We start from the raw sequence: 23,859 nt of genomic DNA, 5'->3' as shown, positions 1-23,859 counted from the left end.
ACCTCGGGCGAATGAAGACGTACAAAGTTTGTCCTCTCCGGGGCACCGTAGTGGCTTTTACCCCGGCCGGCAGGGCTGGGCCTGGCGGCTGGAGCCGGGCTCAACCCGGAGGGAGACCCTGATGGCTGCGGTGTTTCTGGTAACGCTTTATGAATACTCGCCGCTTTTTTACATTGCGGTGGTCTTTACCTGCTTCATCGTGACCACTGGCCTGATACTGGGATGGTAAGTGTCCCAGGGGAAGGGGCAAGGGACGAAGGAGTGGACAGCGGGGAGTGGGGTCCGCAGCGAGCGGCAGGGGTCGTGCGGGGTTGGGACGCCCGAGGCCGTGGGGGATTCGGTCCCCCTAAGCCCCCGTTGCCGAGGGCTCCCGCTTTCTCTGAGAGGAAAACAAGGTAGGCACTGCACTTGCGTCACTGCCCCTGCATCGCCGCCTGTCCCTGTCGCTGCGGGCATCTGGGGTGGTTCAGGATTGGGGTATTTTACCCAGCTTTGTTTCTAGGTGATAAAGCAGCCAGGAAGGGCCTGATCGTGCTGCTGGGATAAAGTGCTTGTCCTGCGGGCTTCTGTCCCGGATTTGGGCCTACTGTGTGCCCAAGGTGAATGAGTCACCTGTCTACAGTGCGCAGACATGGACAATAAACGAGCTTAAGTGTTGTGTTTCTGACTTGAACTGAGCCCTTGACCTCAGATCTTTCAGCGTAACTTGTAACTGAACTCTGTTACCTAGCGATTTCTGTACGTATTCCACACCTTTTGAAATAACATTTAGTCGATAGAATTATAAAATCATAATTTTATATTTCAAAGAGACCTAAGAAATAAGTTACACTAAGAGGTAGAGGCAGTATACCTCTTGGAGACAAAGAGAATGGACTGTTAGATAACCCCTGAGCAATTCTAGCCTAGTGGTTCTACAATTTCTCTCTTGAAGAGATGCTATTGTATCATGTTTAGACAAGCCTTATAAATAGGGCTAGTTGAAACCATGTTTCTAGTTCACAACAGTTTTTCTAGGCTGCAGCCTCCAAAGTCCCTTTGAGAAGATTGTATTAATAGTTCCAAATGGATCAAACAGTAGTTCTAAGTGGATAACAGTCATGACCTGAAGAGGTCAGAGAGGACTTCACTGAGGAGAGAAACATGAGCTGGATTTTGGTGAATGAATATTTTGAAAAATAAATGGAGTTGACCCTGTACAATAGGGAAGAAAAGGCGTTTCGGAGAACATAGCATGAGCAGAGGGGCAGAGGACAATATGTTAGTGAATAAAGCAGGCTGTGTAAAACAAGTTGAAAAATACCCTTTGATCACATGTATATGATTAAAGAAAGGATACAGACCCTTGTCAGTTTCTGAAAATATATGCCATCTTTAGGGACTGACCGAAGTTTTAACATTTCCACACTGTCCCCCACCCTGCCAGAAATAGAGCATAAAATTCCATGTATTTGGGTGTGGGAAGATGAAGACTAGACTTACACAGTTTGTTATTCTTGGCCTATCAGATTTTATTGCTGTTATTCATTTCAAGAAAGTTTGTAACTGGAATCAGGAAGGTGTTGCCCAAGTGAGAAAAGCAGCTGTAACACAGGGTTTTTAAATGACTGTAGTGTTAGTGTTATCCTCTTAAACATAATTTTCTTCTACCAAGAAAAATAGTAACTAGTTGCTAATTGCATTATATGCTTAAATTTTTGTTTTAAATAGGCCAACTAATTAGATATCGTAGATACCTATATTTAGTACTGGGAATAGGAAAATGAGTGAAATCCATATTGATAATGATGCTGGTATCTGTGGGTGAAGGGTAGTCAGGAGCTTCATGTTTGTAGTGGTTAAGAGACAGATTTTGGAGTCAGACAGACCTAGGTTCAAATCTAGGCTCTGCCAGGTTTAAGACTAGATTTAAAAATTTAATAATTGCCTTATCACTCCATTAAGGTATGACTTTTACAAGGGTGGAAGCCCAGATAATTGTAGAACTTTTGGAAGTCTGGGCAAAATGCTGCTGAGGTCACAGGACCATGTAAATGCCAGTCACTTCCATTCTAATTTAGGCCTAAGCAGTCACCTTGAGCCTAACCTAACCATTCTCTCCATCTGAGTTAGCCTTGCCTGTGTAGATAAACTTTTTACTATGTTTATTTGCAAAATTAAGCCAAGGTCACAGATTTATCGACTAGAAATGATGAAAACTTGGATACCATCTGGATCTCATAAAAATATCTATTAGTACCCCAGCCAAAAGGTAAACTAGTTAATCCACCATGCTTTTCACCTTTGTTTTTTTTTTTTTTAACCTCCCAAAATTTAATCCCTAATGGTCAGCTGTTTTCTCTGTCATGGTTGTTTCTTCAGTACTACTCTGAGATTTTTCCCATTGCTTCTTTCCACTGTTCTCTGTGTCTACCTAAAATGTGTGGGAGTAGAGAAAGAACAGGAGCATCTGATTACTGAAATCCCAACAGCAATAGCAAAGCATCATGCATCTAGAAGTGTGGTATTTCTCTTTATGTGGTGTTTTCGGTAGCTCCTGCCAGGCACTGTGCAGAAAGGATTCCAGAAGATCATTCACATCCTTTAGCAGTTTAAAATAATCGAGGATCCTGACTCAGTAGCTACTCCCGGCCTCCTCTTGACTATAGGTTATTAAACTGTTGACCTTGACTTCATACCACTCTTTTGTGAATCTGGGGCAGAACTCTAAACCACAGTTCTCCTTTGCTAGCTGGCTGCCTATCTGGCTTTGCCAACAAGGGAGGGAAACTGAAAGGCTGAAAGAGGATGAAGGGACTTGCTGCTTCCTGTTGATTCCTTTTCTCATCTGTCCTGCCACAATAATGCCTCACTGTAGCAGGAACAGTTGGTCCCAGTTGTTCCAGTTTATGCTTTTCCACTCTGCTAGAACCAGCCTTATGCACCCCCTTAAAGACACCAGCATCCTTTCCTCAGATCTGAGTCCCAGCTCCATGGGGTCCCTCTTACAAATTTCTAAACTGTAGAATTCTCTTTATTCTCTTTCCTATGTTCCCTTGTCTGTCCTAGGAGTGATAGCTGCTTCCTGCTGTTACTGTTTCTTTGGTACTCAGTGTCCTCTTTTTGCCTTTTCAGTTCTTCAATGTCTCGTTAACATTTTTTTAAAGATTAAATTCTCTCTGTTAAAATAGCTGCTGTGGTTTCAGTCTCCTGACTGGACCCGTATTGATAAAGAAATTGTTACCAAGAATGGGATCCTGAGGGAAAAACCCTCAAAGATAGCATTTGGGGATTGATTTGGTAATTGCTTCAGCTGCTTGCTGATGGGAGATAAGATTCTAGTAATCCACGGCATATAATATCACAGTTAATCAAATTACTACCTTTGGTTGATTGTGATAAAATGATTTCTGAAGCAGGTGCTTTGGGAGACCACGTGGCTAAAAAGTACTTGACTATTATTGCAGTAATGATGAACACAAGGATTGAGGGAGGGGTAAGATGGTTGCTTCTGAGTTCACTGGAGCACTAGCAGTAAGAAAATGACAAACTCAGGTCTTTAAACTCTTAGATCAATCAAGTGTTAGAGAATCAGAAAGCTTCCATGGCTCTAAAGCACTTTATTTTGTGTAGCAACAGAGCCAGCCTTGCTAAAAATAGAAGTTTTCATTGTGCTGGTAATAGAATTACAAAGTCTTATCAGTGTCTCCTTTAGAATATTAATTAGAAAAAAGTGGAACCCTGAGACTTGAACTGGGGACATCTAGATACACACGGATAAAGCTGAGAATCTTGAAACCCCACTCATTCTGAACCTCCCTCGTTGATAGAAACCACTTGCCTGCCTTACACATGTGCGAAAACTAGCCTTCCCTTGCTTGAAGATCCTGTAATAACCTCACCTGGGGCAGTTGCTTTGTAAAGGAATATCCATACTTAAGACCTACTTCTATTACCTTTTTGCCAGGAGGCCCAGATCTCTGCATGTTCCATCGTGTAGGGACAAAATCAGACCTGATTGGAAATAGCCTGTCCTCTAAAAGAATTGCAAAATTTTTCTATTCATATCTATGGAATCCTAGGGAATTTGTGTGAGAATGGATTGTAAGTTTGCTAAGCCAAAGGATAGAATGTTAACATTAGGTCAGATCAAATTTATTGAACTAGGTACCTTCGCAAGAAATTCTGGATCTAAACTGTTAACTCATACTTGTTCAGTTGACTGAAACTTGGACTGAGTGGTGACCTATGTTTAATAATACAGATGTTTCCTGCTTTTAAATTTCCCTATAAGTACTGCTTTATCAGCACCCACACATTTTGATATGTCTTCATTTTTATTCAGTTCATAATTTAAAAAAATTCCTCTGTGATTTTTTTCTTGATCTCTGTGTTATTTAGAAGTTTGTTATTTAGTTTCCAAATACTTGGGAATTTTTAATATATCTCTGTTGTTGATGTATAATTTGATTTTATTGTGGTCGAAGAACATAATTTTTATGATTTGACTTGTAAATTTATTGAGACTTGTTTTATAGCCCAGAATATGATCTCTTTTTGGTAAATGTCCTACTGCACTTAAAAAGAATATATAATTTGCTGTTGTTGGGTGAAATGTTCTATAAGTGCCAATTACGTCAAATCAGTTGATAGTGTTTTTCAAGTCTTTGATATCCTTACCAATTATTGAGGTGATGGGGAGTATTAGAATTTCTTACTGTAATTATGGATTTGTTTATTTCTCTTTGCAGTTATATCAGTTTTTGCTTTATATTTTCAAGTTTTGTTAATGGTACATAAACATTTAGGATTATTTTGTGTGTGTGACAAATTGGCCCCGATATCGCAATGAAATGTTCTTCTTTATTCTTGGTAATAGTCTTTGCTCTGAGATCTATTTTGTCTGGTATTAATATAGCATCCAGCTTTCTTTGATTAGTGTTAGCAGCTATATCTTTTTCCATCTTTTTATGTGTTGCATATTTTTGTTTTTATGTGTGTATACATGCACACACACACACACACACACACACACACTTTTTTTTTTTTTGAGACGGAGTCTGGTTTTGTTGCCCAGGCTAGAGTGAGTGCCGTGTCGTCAGCCTAGCTCACAGCAACCTCAAACTCCTGAGCTTAAGCGATCCTACTGCCTCAGCCTCCTGAGTAGCTGGGACTACAGGCATGCATCACCATGCCTGGCTAGTTTTTTCTATATATACTTTTAGTTGTCCAGATAATTTCTTTCTATTTTTGGTAGAGACGGGGTCTCGCTCACGCTGGTCTTGAACTCCTGACCTCCAGCGATCCACCAGCCTCGGCCTCCCAGAGGGCTAGGATTACAGGCGTGAGCCACCGCGCCCGGCCTTTTTTTTTTTTTTTTTTTTTTTTTTTTTTTTTTAGATAGAGTCTCACTATGTTGCCTAGACTAGAGTGAAGTGGAATCATCATAGCTTACTGCAACCTGAAACTCCTGGCCTCAAGTGATCCTCCTGCCTCAGTCTCCCAAGCAGCTGCAACTACAGGCGTGCACCCGCATGCCTGGCTTAATTTTTCTATTTTTTGTAGAGATGGGGTCTTGCTCTTGCTCAGGCATGGTCTTAAACTCTTGGCCTCAAGCAAACCTCCTGCGTTGGCTTCCCAAAGTGCTAGGATTACAGTTGTGAGCCACCATGCCTGCTGTCTTTATATTTAAAGTGGGTTTCTTATAGCACCATATACTTGGTTCTTATGTTTTTATCCAATTCAATAATTTTTGCCTTTTAATTGGGAAGTTTAGATCATTTACATTTAATGTGATTATTGATATGGTTGGATTTAAAACTACCATCTTGCTATTTGTTTTCTATTTGCCCTATCTGTTCTTTGTTCAGCCCTAATTTGCATTAAGTAATTTATGTGATTCCATTTTATTTCTTTTGCTGGTTTATGAGCAATGATTTTGTTTCAGTGATTGTTTTAGGGTTTGTAGTATACTTCTAACTTATCACTGTCTACCTTCAACTAATATTTTAAAGAGATGTAAGAAAAGGATTATATTCCCCCACATAGTTACCACTTCAGTGCTATTCATTGTATCAATCCATGTTCCCATTTATTATAATTTCCTTCTTCCCAAAAGACTTCCTTTAGTATTTGTTTTGTACAAGTCTGTTGGTGATGAATTCTTTTAGATTTTGTTATATTTGAAAAAGTCTTCATTTTGCTTTTGAAAAATATAAGTATAGAATTCTAGATTTTTTTTCAATTTTTATTTTTTTCCTTTTAGGTCTTTAAAGATGTTCTGGCTTTCATATGATAAGAAAGCTACTATCACTCTTTGTTCTCAGTATGTAGTGTATCTTTTTTCTTTGGCTACTTTTAGGATTTTTCTGTTTATTACTGGTTTGTTTTAAGCAATTTAATTATTATGTGCCTTAGCATAATTGTCTTTGTTTCATTGAGATTCTTGGATCTGTAGGTGTATAGTTTTTAAGATTTTGGGGAAGTTTTTGGCCATTATGTGTTCAAATGCTTTATCTGTCCTCTGCCCCTCCTCTGCCAACTTCATTTACATGTGCAGACTTCAGCTGCGTGACCGCTTGAAGTTGTCCCTTGGCTTACTGATGTTTATTTTTGTTCAGCCTTTTCTTCCTCTCGATGTTTCATTTTGAGTGCTTTCTATCATGTTGTGCTCAAGTTTACTAATCTTTTTTTTTTTTTTGCAATATCTAATCTGCTGTTAATCCCATCTAGTGTTTTTTTTTTTTAATCTAAAACATTGTATTTTTCAATACAATCTCTAGAAATTGATTTGGGCCTTTTTTATGTTCTCCATGCCTCTATATAATATGCTTAGTCTGTCTTTCTTAAATACATGGAATATAGTTGTAACAACTATTTTGATGTCCTTGTATACTGACCCCATTATCTGTATCATTTCTAAGTCTATTTCTATAGATTAATTTCCTCAGTATGGGTAATATTTTCCTGCTTCTTTACATGCCTGTAAATTTCTTTTTTGGATGCTATATATTGTGAATTTTACCTTATTAGGTGTTGGGTATTTTTGTATTCCTATAAATATTCTTGAGTCTTATTCTGGGTCACAGTTAAGTTACTTGGAAACAGTTTGATCTGTTAGGATCTTGCTTTTCAGCTTCATTAGTCAGGACCACAGCAGCCTTATCCAACTGTTTCATAAGGCCAGGTGCGGTGGCTCATGCCTGTAATCCTAGCACTCTGGGAGACCGAGGCGGGAGGATGGCTCGAGGTCAGGAGTTTGAGACCAGCCTGAGGAAGAGCGAGACCCCCCCCCCCCGTTTCTGCTAAAAAAAATAGAAAGAAATTATCTGGACAACTAAAAATATATAGAAAAAATCAGCCAGGCATGGTGGCGCATGCCTGTAGTCCCAGCTACTCGGGAGGTTGAGGCAGGAGGATCGCTTGAGCCCAGGAGTTTGAGGTTGCTGTGAGCTAGGCTGACGCCACGGCACTCACTCTAGCCCGGGCAACAGAGTGAGACTCTGTCTCAAAAAATAAAAAAAAAATAAGGTGAATTTTTATTCCATTTGTTAATTTTATTGGCTTCCTCTCAGTATTAGATTTATTTGTGTCTTTTGGAATTTCAGTTTGCAACCTAAATTTTAGTAGATTTTTGTTTTTTTATCCTTTCCTTTGTCCTCATCCTCCCTATTTAGCCATTTTATAGTTATCTACACCCAGATTCCTAGACCCCAGTCTAGAACCAGGTCTTATAATGATGGTTCTGTGCTGTATCGTTATTGGCCTAACCTAGCTCCTGGTTTCGATTTGTGAACCTGATTCTGGCCTTTGTCTGGAGTGGACAACCTATGTTGATCTCCTTACTAGGTGAAGGTTTAGTTGCCACTGCATGCTATCAGATTCGGAACCCATCAAACCATGGCATCAGCCTTACTCATTACTTTGTATTTCTTTCCCTTCTGAGATCCATAAAGGTATTTGTGTTTAAACACAGCTATGTCTCTTTTTTTCTAACATTATAACAATTTTCAAACATACAAAATATTGAAAAAAAGTATACAGTGAACACACATTTGCCAATCACTTAGATTCTACCATCAACATTTTATTATAATTTCTTTTTTAAGAACCAGTGAAATGGAGGTATAATTTCTTTATTATATATCTGTCCATTCATCTGTCATGCTATCCAGCCATCAGTCTATCTTTTGTGATGCACCTCAAAGTAAGTTGTGCTCTTTACCCGTAAGTACTAAAGCATTGCATATTATTAGCTAGAGTTCAGTGTTTGTTTTTGTTTATATTTCTTTTTTTCTTTTGAAGTAATGTTTACATACCATCCAAAAGCAACCATTGTTCTCTTTTATATTTCTACCATAGATTAGTTTTGCCTGCTCTAGAATTTCATATTAGGGAATCATACAGCACATACTCTTGTGTAAGGCTTCTTTTGTGCAACACAATGTTTTTGAAATTTATCCATGTGGTTGTCGCAATAAGTTTTTCCTTTTTAGTGCTGAATACTACTGTTCCTTAGTTAAATATATCACAGTTCATTTGCTCATTTCAGTGAGGTCTTTTTGAGTTCTCTTTTTATCTATTACTGCTATGTGTTTGGAGAGAAGAGAGCACATCAAAGTATGACCCTCACTGGGCCATCTTAAACGGAAGTCGCCTGGTTTAACTGGTGTGTGTTAACTTAGGTAATTTATTTAAATTGAGTAAACTTAGGTGGATTTTTTTTTTCTGTTACCTATTTGTCCCAGAAGCTGGTTTTTAATTGTACTAGGAATTGAGTTTAGTCCCATTCATTTTCCTATTAAGTCTGTTGAATGCACATTGTCAGAATTTACATTTTTACATGAAATTTAAAAGTAGAAAATATATCATGTAAATGAAGGGCTATATTTGGTGTTTTAAAATTTCTCTTGTCCCATACATCATATTATATGGTCTGCATATTAAATATATTTTCACATTTAAAAAAAATTCAATTCTATCATGTTTTTGCTGTTATAGTAAGTATAATTTATCTATAATCACTATACTCCTTTGTTGTTATCAATAATATTAACAATAGAACTCTTTGTTTTCAAGAGTATGCTGATTCAGCCAACTAAAAAATATATAGTCCTTCCTCAGTGTCTGGGAGGGGATGGATTCCAGGACCCCCCGCCTATATCCAAATCCAAAAATACTAAAGTCCCTTATATAAAATGATGTGGTATTTGCATATAACCTACACACATCCTCATATATACTTTAAATCATCTCTAGATTATTTATACCTAATATGATATAAATGCTATATAAATAGTTGTTATACTATATATTTTTTATTCGTATTATTTTTATTGTTTTTTTTCCCCTGAATATTTTCAATCCACAGTTGGTTGGATCATAGATGTGGAACCCACAGATACAGAGGGCCAACTGTATTGCAGTCTTGGGGGATCTCTAATCTCCCTTAATTCTAGATTAATTCAGTAAAATAATATAAATTGAGTAAGTTAACCTTTTTCTGACATTTATGTTGGAAGGAATAGCTAATGAAGCACAACATGCTTTACATATAAGGTTTCAAAATTTGTTAAAATATTTTATTTTTACCTTTTTTTCAGGTTTGGTTGGGATGTTCCAGTAATTCTAAGAAATTCAGAAGAGACACAGTTCAGCAGAAGAGTTTTCAAAAAGCAAATGAGACAAGTCAAGAATCCTTTTGGCTTAGAGATCACTAATCCATCTTCAGCTTCAATTACAAGTTGGTGGCTATTTTCCAAAGATTTTCTCTCAGTGTAGTCTTTTTAGCCCTTTTATTTTCTTTCTCTGTCGCCTTCCCTTCATTAGACTTTTAACAAACATTTATTGAGCATCTATTTTGTCCCATGGACTGGACTGTATACTGCAGATACAAAGATTAAGAGTTTACAAACTTTGCTCCTAAGAAATTTATCAAGTAGTAAACAGAGGCAGATATGTATACAAAGCAGAATGAAGTTTTATAGGTGTTAATGAGAGAAATGTGTTAGGACTATGCCATTTTCATTGGTCTTCAGTAAAATAAGAAATTTTGTGTTATGTCTAAATACAATTAATGTAAGGTTGCTAACCTTTGGAAGAACAACTGTCTTTTAATCTGAAATTATGGTATTTTGGTATAAACTATTTTGATATAAAATGTTATTTTTGTAGATGATAGTAACAGATGGCAGCTGTTTGTTTCTGTACTTAACTTGGAAAAATAAATTGTCTGCTGGACCATCTAGGAACCATTGGAGTGAATTATAAAGAAAGAAATGGTTAAATTTGTTAAGGTGAAGAGGCATAATCAGGAAAGGCTTTATATGCTGAGTCTCTCTCTTTATTTTTTCTTTTCCTCCTTCTTTTTTTTTTTTTTGAGTAGAGTCTTAATAAATAAGTAGGTGTTTACCTCTTGGGTTTGGAGGAAGTTCTAGCTAGAGGGAGAAGCACTGAAATAGGTGAGAAACAGAATAAAACATTAGAGAAACAATAAGTGGTTGTTATAGATAAAACATAGGGTGGGACAGGTAGGAGAGAAGAGTGTAGGAAGACTCAGGTTCTTCGTATGGGTCCTCCCTAGACAGATCCTGTTACCACGATGAGAGCAGGAGGAACAGCAGGTTTTGGAAGAAAGGCAACAAATTGTTTTGAACTTTTTGACCTTGAAATGCTTTTGTGACAGGTACATAGAGATAGAGAGGCAGTTCTAGATACAGTTCTTTAGCTCTTCAGAGATTTTTGGGCTGAGACCCTGTCACCTTTTATACTTGCTCACCTTTCAGGTATCTTAAAAACAAACCAAATCTTTCTCAGCTTTTTATCTTATTCTAACTACTGCCCTATTTCTCTTCTTCGGTTCAGAGCCAGCTTCTTAAAAGCTATTTGCATTTGCCTTTTCCTCTTCGCCTGCTTCCCTTTTACTCCTCAGGGCAGTGTAGTCTGACTTTTCCCTGTAATCTCTGCAGAAACGGCTTTCTCCAAGGTCACTAATAACCACTTTTGCCTGGCACCTTTGACCACTAGCAGTCATCAAATCCAGTGGGAGCCTTTCAGGCCCAAGCTAATGCTCTCTGCAGTATTTTAGAGTTGACCAGTCCTTCCTTCTCAACCTCCTGCTCCCTTGGCTTCTGTAGACCAGTTTTGTCCACTCATCCTTCCTGCCTTTAATTTCCAGAATCTAATCACTTGTCAAAATCAGTTTCCTTAGTCAATATGGATCATCAACCTTAAGTAAATCTTGATTTATAGGGAAAAAGTAAAAAATTTCTTGTTCTTCCTCCTTAGCTGTAAATACTATTACCCTATGAATTGATGGAAACTAGGACCTTTTTCCCCCCAGTAGCGGATAAGGGTCCATTCTGACATTTTTCACTTTGGAAAACCAAATTTTAAGACATGACGCAGAGAAAACTGATTTGTTTAGAAGATGATAGGTTGTGTATGTCTGATGAAAGTAAACAGAGTAGTGGTGGTTCAGTGACCTACCACCTCTGTGGCTGTGGGCTTGAACCTGCTACAATGTCACATCTGGGTCTTGAGCAGAACTGTCAATAAAAAAAAACCTACCAGAACAAGGCCATCATTCCTGCAGCACAGTTCCACAGGCCTGGAAATACAGTGAAAAAGTGCGAGAAGAGCCGATCCATTGTGAGTAAAACACAGGGCGCTTGTGAGTTAGAAAGTGTGAGGAGATCCATCAGTCTGCCTTTCAGGCAGAAAGAGTTACAGATAGAGCCAGCCCTACAAATGTTTGAAGCAAATGAAAATATAGCCAATAAGTAGACCTCTTAGCTATGCCTGCACACTAGGTGCTAACCAACGGTAGCATTATTCAAGTACATGAAAAATTTTTTAGATGTGTAGACTTAACCGCATGATTACTGAAATAATTTTTAAAATACGAATGTTTACCATTCATTATGTGTCTTCTATGGTGAAATACGAAGGATTTTGGTATGAGTTGTACTCAGCAGAATAAAATTGATTTGTTTAAACTGTGGAAAGTTGGGTGTCATTAAAGGTGTCTACATAGAACATTGAAATAATACTGTGACGATACTTTTGACATTTTAAAGGTTATTTCATTTGATGTGTAGATGGTTTTAAAAATCTAGGTTTTGTTTGTTTGTTTATCACTGTACCCAGAGTGCCTGATATATATTAGGGGAAGAAGGGGAACATCTGGAAACCTGATTTACCTTGAAAATAAACCAGAACATCAGTTTTAATCTTAGTCATTTAGTTCTGTTTACCAGTGATAGGCTGTTGAGATTTTTTTTGTTGTTATGTAATATTATATTTGGATTTGTGTTTCCATGTCCTCAATATACAGGCTTTAATGAAATTGAATGTATGTACTCAGTGTATATTAGTTGGGTTGAATTGATTTGATTAGGAATTTCTGCTGTCCTTTTGTAAATAGCTTCCTTGCTTCCTTTACTGCAGCTTATTCACCCAGGTAAGAGCTAACATAAAGCAAGAGAGTGAGGCAAAAAAACATACATGGCGTTTTTGAAGGAGTTTGTGAACCTCCATTCCCTACAAGCTAAAACTTTCATCTTCCAGTACTCCAGCTTGGTTATCCTCATGCAGGGTCTCCTTTTTATTTAATATATTACTTCTCTTACAGGGGTTCTTCCTCAAGAAAGTTTGTGGCTTTTCGGCCCCATCGTGTCTCCTCTTTTTTAGTGGCTCAACACATTTGGCTATAGTCCTTATTTTCTTCAATTTTTTGCAAGGCTGTCTCTTAAACTCTGCTTTATTTGCCTGTTATACCTAGTCTGGGTAAGGGCAGGTTGAGAAAAGTCACACTCATCCTGTTTCACTTAATTTTTATTCTGAATTTTCTGATTTACAGCTATGTCCCAATTCTTTTAATGTTGTTGATCTAAGATGGTTTTGTGTGTGCACTGAATTTTGGAAGATAAAAAAATATAAAAGTGGAAACTGTCTTTGCAAAAAATTGTGAAAAAGTAAAAAGAATAGTTTTGCATAAGAGTACTTGAACTATTATCAGATAGTGTAAATCAGTACATTCTCTTCTAAGTTTATGTAATGGATAAGTTTATGAATGATTGTGGAGAGTAGAATTTTATAGATTCTATAGTTCTAACTAATTTCTAATATTAATTTCAGAGATATTATTTTAAAGTATGACTAATATCCAGTTGTCAGTGGTCTCTGACATTCTCCCCCTTTTAGTTAACTATACATTAATCTCCAGAACTCTGATTCTTTTTACAAAGCAAATAAACTGGATAGTTTTATATGTTCTATAAGCTATAAGTTGAATTTTTCTTTTTTTAAAGGGCTTATCCTTCCATTGTTCCTTTTTAATGTAAACATACACACATATATGAGTATCCTCTCTTGACATAAACAGTAGTATATATATTTACTTTTCTCCACCTTGCTTTTTTTCATTTAGCAGTATATTCTGAAGATCATTTTATTTTTATTTATTTATTTATTTACTTATTTATTTATTTTTTGAGACAGAGTCTCAGTCTGTTGCTCAGGCTAGGGTCTGTGGCATCAGCCTAGTTCACAGCAACCTCAAACTCCTGGACTCAAGTGACCTCCTGCCTCAGCCTCCCGAGTAGTAGCTGGGACTACAGGCATGTGCCACCATGCCCTGCTAATTTTTTCTATATGTATTTTTGGTTGTCCATATAATTTATTTCTATTTTTAGTAGAGAAGGGGTCTTGCTCTTGCTCAGGCTGGTCTCGAACTCCTGAGCTCAAACGAGCCACCTGCCTCGGCCTCCCAGAGTGCTAGGATTACAGGCGTGAGCCACCGCGCCTGGCCTGAAGATCATTTTATGATAGTACATATAGAGATTCTGATATACCTCAATTTGTTTTTGATAGCTGCTTAGTACTTTATTGTACAGTACCATATTTTATTCACTTAATCCTCTATTGATGGATATTTGGGTTGATTCCAGCATTTTGGTATGATAACCAGCGCTGCAATGAATAGCCTTATACATACATATCTTTTCACATTTTTGCCAGTAATACAATAATATTAAGTAATCATTTTCTGGGTCTTTTTTCCCTACTTTTTTCCATATGATTTTTCTGTTTTTTCCTTTCCTATGTATCTCCAACTTTTTTTTCCTGCTTTATGTTGTATGGATGTGTAGTGACATATAGAGAAAAATACGTGATTTTATATATGTGTGTATGTATATGTGTAAGTATTAATGGAGTTTTTCTTTAGCTATTTAATAGCTAATAGAATTTTCCATCCTTGAAGTAATATCTGATTATTAGAGTCATATAAAAACTTGAAATCAAATTTTGCTCTGATTACCTATGCAAAGTTCCTACCAATTAAATTTTTTTCTTAGTTATAATTAGAAATGGCTCCATATCACTGCTACTGTACATACAATTAAATACTGAGAAGAACAGTGAAAAACTCAATTTTTGGTATCTTGTGGAACCAGCCCATTTTTGGTATCTTGTATTTGTATATCTCCTTCCAACACGTACTCTTGATCACATTTTTAAAAATAGGTAATATATCAATCAAAATTCCTATTAGCAAGCAACAGAAACAACTTCAATAAAAGGGTATTGGATAGCTTACAGAAGTGCTGGTAGGTTTGGAGAGCCAGAATCAGAGACCAAGGCTGTTCAGTTAGGAACAGTGACCCCAGCCGCCCCCTTTTGGTCTAGTCAGTACACCAGTGCCAAAGAGTACTAAATGTTACAGTTCACACTGCCAGCGGTATGAGACTGGATATCACTACCCTTGAACATGATATTGCTACAAATGCCATGTTTGGGAAAAAAGTCACATAGGTGGCACATAGTAAGTCCTATGTAAGAGTTAAATAATAAAACTATATAATTTTTATGTCCACTCAATTTACCCACTTAAATCAGATCTACTCAAATTGTAATATCTTTTCTTATGTTGAAAGCAAATGAATGACTATCGCTATTAAACCCTCTGTTTTAGAATCCCCACTCTTTCCTCAGGATATTTTGCATATTACCTGGGACATTAACTTTGTGCCAAGACTGCATATTAATGTTGTCAATGTATATATTAGTATTAGTAAAGCTCAATTTCTTTTTAATATTTTTCTTATTCTAGTGATCATCTTGTAGAACCCACGGGATGTGTGTATCCACTTTTGGAGACAGTTCTATTCAGCTGTACTGTTTCTCATAGTTAGAATTATGTACACTATAAGAGTGGTAGCTTATCAATAGTGAACTGTATTTTAGTTTTTAAAATTTATACAAGAATAGTCTTGGAATTACCAAAAAAGAAAATTAAATTGGTGATTTCCAAGCTTAAATGTATAAATAGTAAGACAGAGTTTAAAAATTGTGTAGACACTGAGGTTTTTATATCTCTTGTTATAGAGGCCAGTTTTTTCATTTACAGATGCTTACCCTTTAATGAGTCCTTTTAACTGCCATCAGCCTGGCCAGCATCCAGAAGGAAGTGTTTGGTACTTACCCTGTATAATTATATTAGAAGTTACATTAGGTAATTTTCATTCTCTTTCTCCTTTGTCTTTTGCAGCTGGCATAACCTTGACAACAGATTGCCTTGAAGATAGCCTCCTTACATGCTACTGGGGTTGCAGTGTTCAAAAATTATATGAAGCTCTGCAGAAGCATGTTTATTGCTTCAGAATAAGCACTCCCCAAGCATTAGAAGATGCTCTGTATAGTGAATATCTCCATCAATATCAGTATTTGTATCCTTTTATCTGATATACCCATTAGCACATGAACATTAGACTTTTTATGGTTAAAGTGTTGCTAAGTTATTGATAACTTGTGGTATATTTTTGTTCTTTTGGTTATAGTAGCAATTTACCTTTACATTTTCAAAAAGTATTAAAAAGGATAGCAAAGAAGAAATATATTGCCAATTACCAAGAGATACTAAAATTGAAGATTTTGGTACAGTGCCCAGATCTCGCTATCCATTGGTAGTGCTTTTGACCTTAGCTGATGAGGATGACCGAGAAATTTATGATATTGTAAGTAATTGAAAATTCTGAAAGCATTACCTTTAAGTGATTTGGATGGTAGTTCTTAATTATTTGGTGAAATGGAAAAGGTTGTATTTTAATTTCTGAGGATATACATTTGGCCTAGACATATTTTTCTTGAAAAGTGACTATATAGGATATATACCTGTATGATTTTTATACATATAACCACACCTTCAGAGTATGACTTATTTTTTGCTTATAGGTCACAAGAATATGACTTTAGAAAATAAAAGATATAGTTGAATTAAGTTAATTTCATCATTCCATATTCTGTCATGTCTGTGATGTAGAAAAAAGTCTGTTAGGAAGCATGTTTTTTCTTAACATTTTTAGCACAGAATAAATAAGCAATGCAATGACCTAAAAGTGCTCAACTTTAAGATAGTAGCCATTCTTTTTTTTTCTTTTTGTATGCTTATAGTCACCTTGTCTTTATCATGCCCCTGCTGCACCTATATCTTATGTCTGGTCCCTGTATTTTCAGTAATTATTATAATTTTCTTTTCTCATTATATGCCAATTATTTCTTTAGTCTGGTAGTTTATTCCTATTAGGAAGATAAAAACATCTTAGAAGTCTAAGAGGTCCAGAGCCTTGACAATCCTCTAAGTATGACAGAAACTTATACATGAAATAAACTTTTGGGGAAATAGTGCTTGCTATGGATATATTCATCAATAGAGATATAGTCGCATTTCTTCTGATACTTTGTGATATACAAGGTACATTCACTAACATTTTTTTTCTTCCAACAACCTAGTGTGTTATGACAGGACAAATATCCTCCTTGTATAAACTGAAACAGTAAAAAAAATCCTGGTTATTTAGGTAGTGAGAAATGGAACCAGGGCTTGACTCCGAACGTTTTTTTAAAACAGGAGTATCTCCCTGAAACAAGCACACATTGAGCTTTGCAAGGTGCAGACTCTTATTGAGAAATGTAGAGCCTGTTCATTTGCCTCTAATTTTTTGTTTTTTTAAAAAATATTATCAAACAGAAGTTCCATTGAACTGAAGTTAGGTTGTTTTTTCCAAGTCATGGGGAGCTGGGGGGAGTAAAATGGGGACATGTAGGTCAAGGGAGACAAAGTTGCAGATATGTAAGGCAGACAGGTCTAGAAATCTAAAGTACAACATGAGGACTATGGGTAATAATATTGTGTTGCATTCAGAATTTTTGCTAAAAGAGTAGGTTTTAGATGTTCTTGCCACAAAAAAAGTGGGGGTCGCTACGTGAGGTGATGGATATGTTAATTTGCTTGACCGTAGTAACCATTTCACTATGTATATGTATGTCAAAATATTATGTTGTACACCTTAAATATATACAATAAAAATATAAAAAAAATAAGAGTCACATCAACAATAGTGTATTTCCAGAACCTAGCACAGTGCCTGGAATACAGTAGGTATTCAATAAAGGTTTGGTAAGTAAAAATATAAATAAATAAATAAATACATAAATAAATAACAAGTCATAGCAAGCAATGTTAGTGAGCCTCATAGAGCTCGCCAGTGAAACTGCCTACTTGCACATGCAGGAGGTAGTGTGTATGAGAGAGCTGGTGTTCTCCCACCCTTCTTTCCTTCTCAATGGAAGGTAAAATGAGACCTGTTAAGCTGGTGTTTCATATATCCAGCTGCTTTGTTCTTGACCCTGCTTACCTGGTCCAGGAAACCTTTCTCTCCACACTGTGTCCCCCATCTCTTCTAAATTCCTTGGGTTCTGTTCTCCTACCATTTCCTTTTGTTCAAAATAAAAGGATCAGATCACAGTCATTTTCCCTCCCAGCTTCCCAGTTTGATTCCTTTGCCCTTTACTGACGGCGCTCTCTCTCTACTTCAGGTGCTCAGGGTCGTCTTTGTTTCCAACTTTCTTCCTCCATCAAAACAGGGAAGGATTTTGTATATGTGTGTATGGTGAAATATATATACATAAAGTTTACCATTTTAACTATTTTCTTAAGTGTCCAGTTCAATGGCCTGGTAAACACGGATTTGCTGTCAGGTCCCTGATCAAACTGGAGTGAAGACTGTGTGGCCCAGCTGTAGTTGTGCGAGGCTCATTCCAGCTGGGGAGCCTGAGTGTCTGGTTGCCAAGGGTTAACAGCCATTTTTTCTTTCTTTATATATGTCTCCTTGTCTGGGTCCTTGTGTGTGTCTTTTATTCTTACCTGTACTCTTTCTCCCCTTTTTCCTGTTAATCCTTCTCTTGTCTCTTATCTCTCAGTTTGGGGTTAATTTTGGAACTAAAGCATATTTGTGTTAACATTCTCTGTTTATAATTTTAAAAGCAAATAGAACATTTCATATTTCTTTTGTCATTGGTGGCTTTTCTATCTGGGGGTCAGGGACTCTAAATATTAAAAAAAATTAAATTTCCATTCCTATTGTAACAGCAAAGAATTACATTTAGGTAGTATAGTTAGGAACCAGTTTGCTGTTTTAGATTGAAAAAAGAAAGTAGGAATTATTATTATAAGATTTTGACTTTAAATTTTTTCATTTTTAATTTAATTACATTAGTGTGTTTTTTTTTCTTGTTTTATTCAAATAACACTTTTGTGGCAGGCAAACAATTAGAAAATCTAGATAAGCCAAAAGGAGAAAAGTATAATCACCTGTATTCTGTTATCCAGCGATAACCACTGTGAATATTTGTCTTTGTTTTTGACCCTGCTTACCTGGTCCAGGAAACCTTTCTCTCCAGATGTTTATATATATAATTTTTTTAAAAAGGATCAAATTGTACATAACTATTTTATAAACTCCTTTCATTTTATAGTATATTTGAACATTTTTTCCATATCAAATATATACCTACAACTACATATATATTTATAACTAGCATGAGAATAGCTTCAGAGGCTTTTAATATTCAATCAAATGACACTCTTGTTAGCATGAGGTGATAACATTACTATCTTCTACCAATCCTATCATTTTGCTTTAGTATTAAAAGCCTCTGAAGCCATTACTGAATTAATAAATCTTTATAAACTTGTAAAGAATATTGGTTTTACAACCATAGTAGCATTTAAAACTTTATTTGTACATAATTTGAAAAAGTTGCAAAAATAAAAAAGTAAAAGAACAAGGCCGGACATGGTCTCACGCCTGTAATCCTAGCACTCTGGGAGGCTGAGGCGGGAGGATCACTCAAGGTCAGGAGTTCGAGACCAGCCTGAGCAAGAGCAAGACCCCATCTTTACTGAAAAAAATAGAAAGAAATTATTTGGACAACTAAAAATATATATAGAAAAAAAAATTAGCCAGGCATGATGGCACATGCCTATAGTCCCAGCTACTCGGGAGGCTGAGGCAGAAGGATTGCTTGAGCCCAGGAGTTTGAGGTTGCTGTGAGCTAGGCTGACACCACGGCACTCTAGCCCAGGCAACAGAGTGAGATTCTGTCTCAAAAAAAAAAAAAAAAAGAACACCAATATGTCCTTTACCCAAATCACCTATTGTTAACATTTCTGCCATTTGTATTATTATTTGCTCATATATATACACACATATATATTATCATATATACTTTTTATATATTCTTTTTTGTATTTCAGCATATTATGGGGGTATAAAAGTTTAGGTTACATATATTGCCCTTACCCCCCTCACCCCCCGAATCAGAGCTTCAAGCCTGTCCATCCCTAGACAGTGCGCATCGCACTCATTATGTATGTATACACCCATCCCCTCCCCCCCACATCTGCCCGACACTCGATTAATATTATTCCTAAATTTGCTCTTAGGTGGTATCATATATATTTTAAATGAATGATTTGAGTGTAAGTTGTATACATGGTGATTCTTCACCCTAAATACTTGTGTCTATCTCCTAATGATATTAGGAGGATATTTTCTTATATAACCAATGTAAAGTTACCAATTTTATAAATTTAACATTGATATAATATTTTAGCCAATCTATTACCTATATGCTAATTTGTCAGTTCATCTAACAGTGTTCTTCACAACATGTTTTCCTCTGCAGTACAAGTTCTGGTCTAGAGTCAGATTTTGTATTTGCCATCTATCTTTAGCCTCTTTTATTTATTTATTTTTTATTTGTTTATTTATTTTTGAGACAGAGTCTCACTCTGTCACCTGGGCTACAGTGCTGGGGCGTCAGCCTAGCTCACAGCAACCTCAAACTCCTGGGCTCAAGCAATCCTTCTGCCCCAGCCTCCCGAGTAGCTGGGACTACAGGCATGCACCACCATGCCCGGCTCATTTTTTTCTATTTTTAGTAGAGATAGGGTCTCACTCTTGGTCAGGCTGGTCTCAACTTCTAACCTCAAACAATCCTCCTGCCTCAACCTCCCAGAGTGCTAGTTTAGCCTCCTTTAATCTGGAACATTTCCACAGCCTTTCTTTGCCTTTTCTGGCATTAGCATTTTTGAAGAATACAGTCACATACACATACCCTTTGGGTAAAATAGAACATTCTCATTTTGTTTGATGTTTTCTCATGATCAGATTAAATTTATGCATTTGCAGCTAGTGAACTGCATGGGTGATGACGTGTGCTTTTCAGGGCACCACCTCTAGAAGCATGCAGTGTTCTCTTACCGGTGATGTTAATTTTGATTTCTCAGTTAAGGTGCTATCTAATTTCTTCACTGTTCTAGTTTTTCTCTCTCTTGGTCTGTGGAGAGGCACTTTAAAACCATGCCATATTTTATTTTTGCCATGATGGTTGCAGAATGATTATTTTCCAGCTCCAGCACTCCCTCTAGTCAGTCCTTGGCATTCTACAACAAGCACAGACTTCCTTCTCTCCCATTTGTTTATTTGTCTGTTATCTCCATGGCTTCATGAATTTTTTTCCCCCACAGTGACTTATAATTCATTACTGAATTTAATTATTTCGGTGCTCAAACTGCCCTCTCCCTGCTTCCTGCCAAGACTGAGGGTTTGTAGCCAAACTGTGTCCATAAATTACTTGGATTTGTTCTCTCAAAAGTCGGAAAACTATATAAAGTGATATACTCAGTTGTTATCTTCTAAATCTCTTTCACACCATTCCCACACACCCCAATCCTTATAGATTTGGTAGATTAACCAAAGTCATTGTTTTCTGGTTTATCCTCCGTGTGTTTCTTATTTCTCTTTTTGTCTTACATGAAAAGTAGCATACCATCTATGCTATACATGCTCTTTAGTACTTTGTTTTTTTCACTTCATAATATCTCCTGGAAATCAGATCAGTTCACAGGGATGGTCCTGACATTTTTTTCTCACGGTTACATAGCACTCCATTGTGTGCATGGTGTGCATGTACCATAGTTATTCGGCCAGTCTCCTATGCTTGGACCTCCAGGTAGTTTCTAGTATTCTGTAGTAACAAGTAATCTTGCACTGAATAACCTGTGCATATGTGTCTTAATATCACTAGGGTTGTATGGTTGAAGGGTAAATGCATGTTGTTTTGTTAGATCAAGCCAAATTCCCCTCCATTGGAATTGTACCCTTTTAAAAAATTTTTTTTTTCCACCAGCAATATATGTGGGAGTGTATCTCTATAGAGTGTATTCACAAGCTTTTTAATTTTTTTCAATTGAATGAGTGAGAAAGAGTGCAGTTTTAATTAAGCATTTCTTAATATGGTTAAGGGACATGTTTATATCTTTTTGTGAATTATCATATCTTTTGCCCATTTTTCTGTAGGATGTTGGTCATTTTTTAGTTTTTAAAAGTGCTTCATGAATCAGGAATATTAACCCTTAATCTGTGATATATGTTGTAAATATTTTATTCCAGTTATGTATTTTGACTTCATTTACAGTGCTTTTTTGGCATGCAGGTTTTTAATTTTTTATCATCAAATGTATCACATTTATCCGCCTCTAGGTTTTGAGTCATAAAGTCTTCCTTACACTGAGACTGAAAAGGAACTTACCCATTTTCTTCTAGTATTAATACAGTTTTACTTTTTACATTTAGATCTTTTAGGCTTTTGGAGTTTATTCTTATGTATGGGGTGAGGAATGCTTGTAATGTTATATTTTTCCAAAATAGCTATCCAATTGTCCCAATACTGTTTATTAAAAAGACTCTCTTTGTCCAGTGATTTGAAATGACAACTTTATCATATTTTCATACATAATTAGATCTATTTCTGGACTGTTGATTCTGTTCCCTCCATCTTTTCATGTGCTAGTACCCACACTGTTTTGGTTTTAGAGGCTTTGTAGTATGTTTTAATATCTGACTGGCCTAATCTCCCTCATAGCTCTCTTTTTTCAATATTTTCCTAGCTATTCTTATATGCTTATTTTTATATATGAGAATTTTAGAGTCAATGCATATAGCTCTATAAAAAAATGCTCATTGGTATTTTTATTTGTATCACATTAAATTTATAAATTTGGGTACAATTAAAATAACTCTGCCACAACTATGTCAGTAACTGGTTCTTCTACAGTGACTGCGATTTATAAAGATTACTGTAAATTTTGTAATTTATCAGCCTTTATTTGAGATGATTTATTTGAGAAGCATTTTTCACATATTTGTGAAATAATATAAGGAGGTTAAGTACTGACCAGTGTTCAATTTTTATTTTAGATTTCCATGATATCAGTAATTCATATTCCTGATAAGACTTACAAACTTTCCTGCAGAATATTATATCAGTATTTACTCTTGGCTCAAGGTCAATTTCATGATCTTAAGGTAAGCTGTTCTTTGTAGTCTTTTCTCTGTCTCTTTTGTTTACAGAGTTTCAAAGAATGGCCATTTATGAGGATATAATTATATTTTTCAGTTAGTAATTACAGAAGTTAACTATTCTTTGCAGTTAGATTTGCTAGCTCATAAATTTTGAACAGCTCTTATGACACCCAGATTTAAGGAGTAATTGTTATTTATAATAATCTTTAAACTTGTTTCTTTGATTTTCAGCAACTTTTCATGTCTGCAAATAATAATTCCACTCTCTCCAGCAATTCCTCTCTAGAAGAAAAAAACACAGACAGAAGTTTGTTGGAAAAGGCAGGACTATCTGAAAGTGAAGTGGAGCCATCTGAAGAGAACAGCAAGGACTGTGTTGTTTGCCAGAATGGAACTGTGAACTGGGTGCTCTTGCCGTGCAGACACACGTGCTTGTGTGATGGCTGCGTCAAGTATTTTCAGCAGTGCCCAATGTGCAGGCAATTTGTGCAGGAATCTTTTGCACTTTGCAGTCAAAAAGAGCAAGACAAAGACAAACCGAAAACACTTTGAAGATGTTGTTACAACTGAAAAGTCCACTTTCTACTAAAGATGCAGAAGTTTGTATTCTTAGAATTAATCATAGCATGGAATCTACAGTATTGACCATCGCTGAAAATTCTACTTTAGCTTCGTATTTGTACAGTACATGGATGATGAAATTCATTATTCCTTTCTGCTTACTATGATGAATACTGGAATACCATCTGTGTTAATACATAAACATTCATTCAACTCTTGAGAAGAAAGTAAACGTTTGGCCTTTTATCAGCTAGAAGACTTCCTTTAATGCTGATTAGAAAAATCATTCTAAAAGGCAATCCATCTAAAATTGAGGAGGTAAAAGTCTTTAGATTACAAATGTTTTCCCTTTGGTGTAATCTGGAGTGCAATTAGGAAAAAACATAATTCTTGTTAAAGTAATTGTATGTTCCTCAGTTTACAAAGAAGTTGGAAAAGGCTTCTTTAAATCCTTTCTTGAAATCAGTTTTTATAAATAGCCATCTGTTTGGTTTCCAATTTCCCTTATCATCATAGTTATATAAATACAAGTCTTAATTTTTAAGTATAGCTTCTTAAATCATAAGTACCAGGTACAATTCTTGACTGTTCTCAGTGTATCATAAATTAA

The 23,859-nt window shown here is 36.1% G+C and overlaps 1 protein-coding gene across 1 annotated transcript; it reads left to right on the top strand.

Annotated features, from left to right (window-relative positions):
* Positions 1 to 23,476, top strand: CGRRF1 (cell growth regulator with ring finger domain 1). Its single transcript, XM_045566887.1, has 6 exons — positions 1 to 225; positions 9,582 to 9,721; positions 15,530 to 15,707; positions 15,848 to 15,995; positions 22,584 to 22,691; positions 22,920 to 23,476. Exons 1-6 carry the CDS (start codon positions 122 to 124, stop codon positions 23,238 to 23,240), a joined length of 999 nt encoding a protein of 332 aa, XP_045422843.1. The 5' UTR covers positions 1 to 121; the 3' UTR covers positions 23,241 to 23,476.
* The last annotated feature ends 383 nt before the right edge of the window (positions 23,477 to 23,859 follow it).

This window comes from Lemur catta, chromosome 1, assembly GCF_020740605.2.
Source record: "Lemur catta isolate mLemCat1 chromosome 1, mLemCat1.pri, whole genome shotgun sequence".
Classification (NCBI taxonomy): domain Eukaryota; kingdom Metazoa; phylum Chordata; class Mammalia; order Primates; family Lemuridae; genus Lemur; species Lemur catta.
The sequence above is the reverse complement of the archived record's forward strand: the minus strand, read 5'-3'. Positions and strand labels throughout refer to the sequence as shown.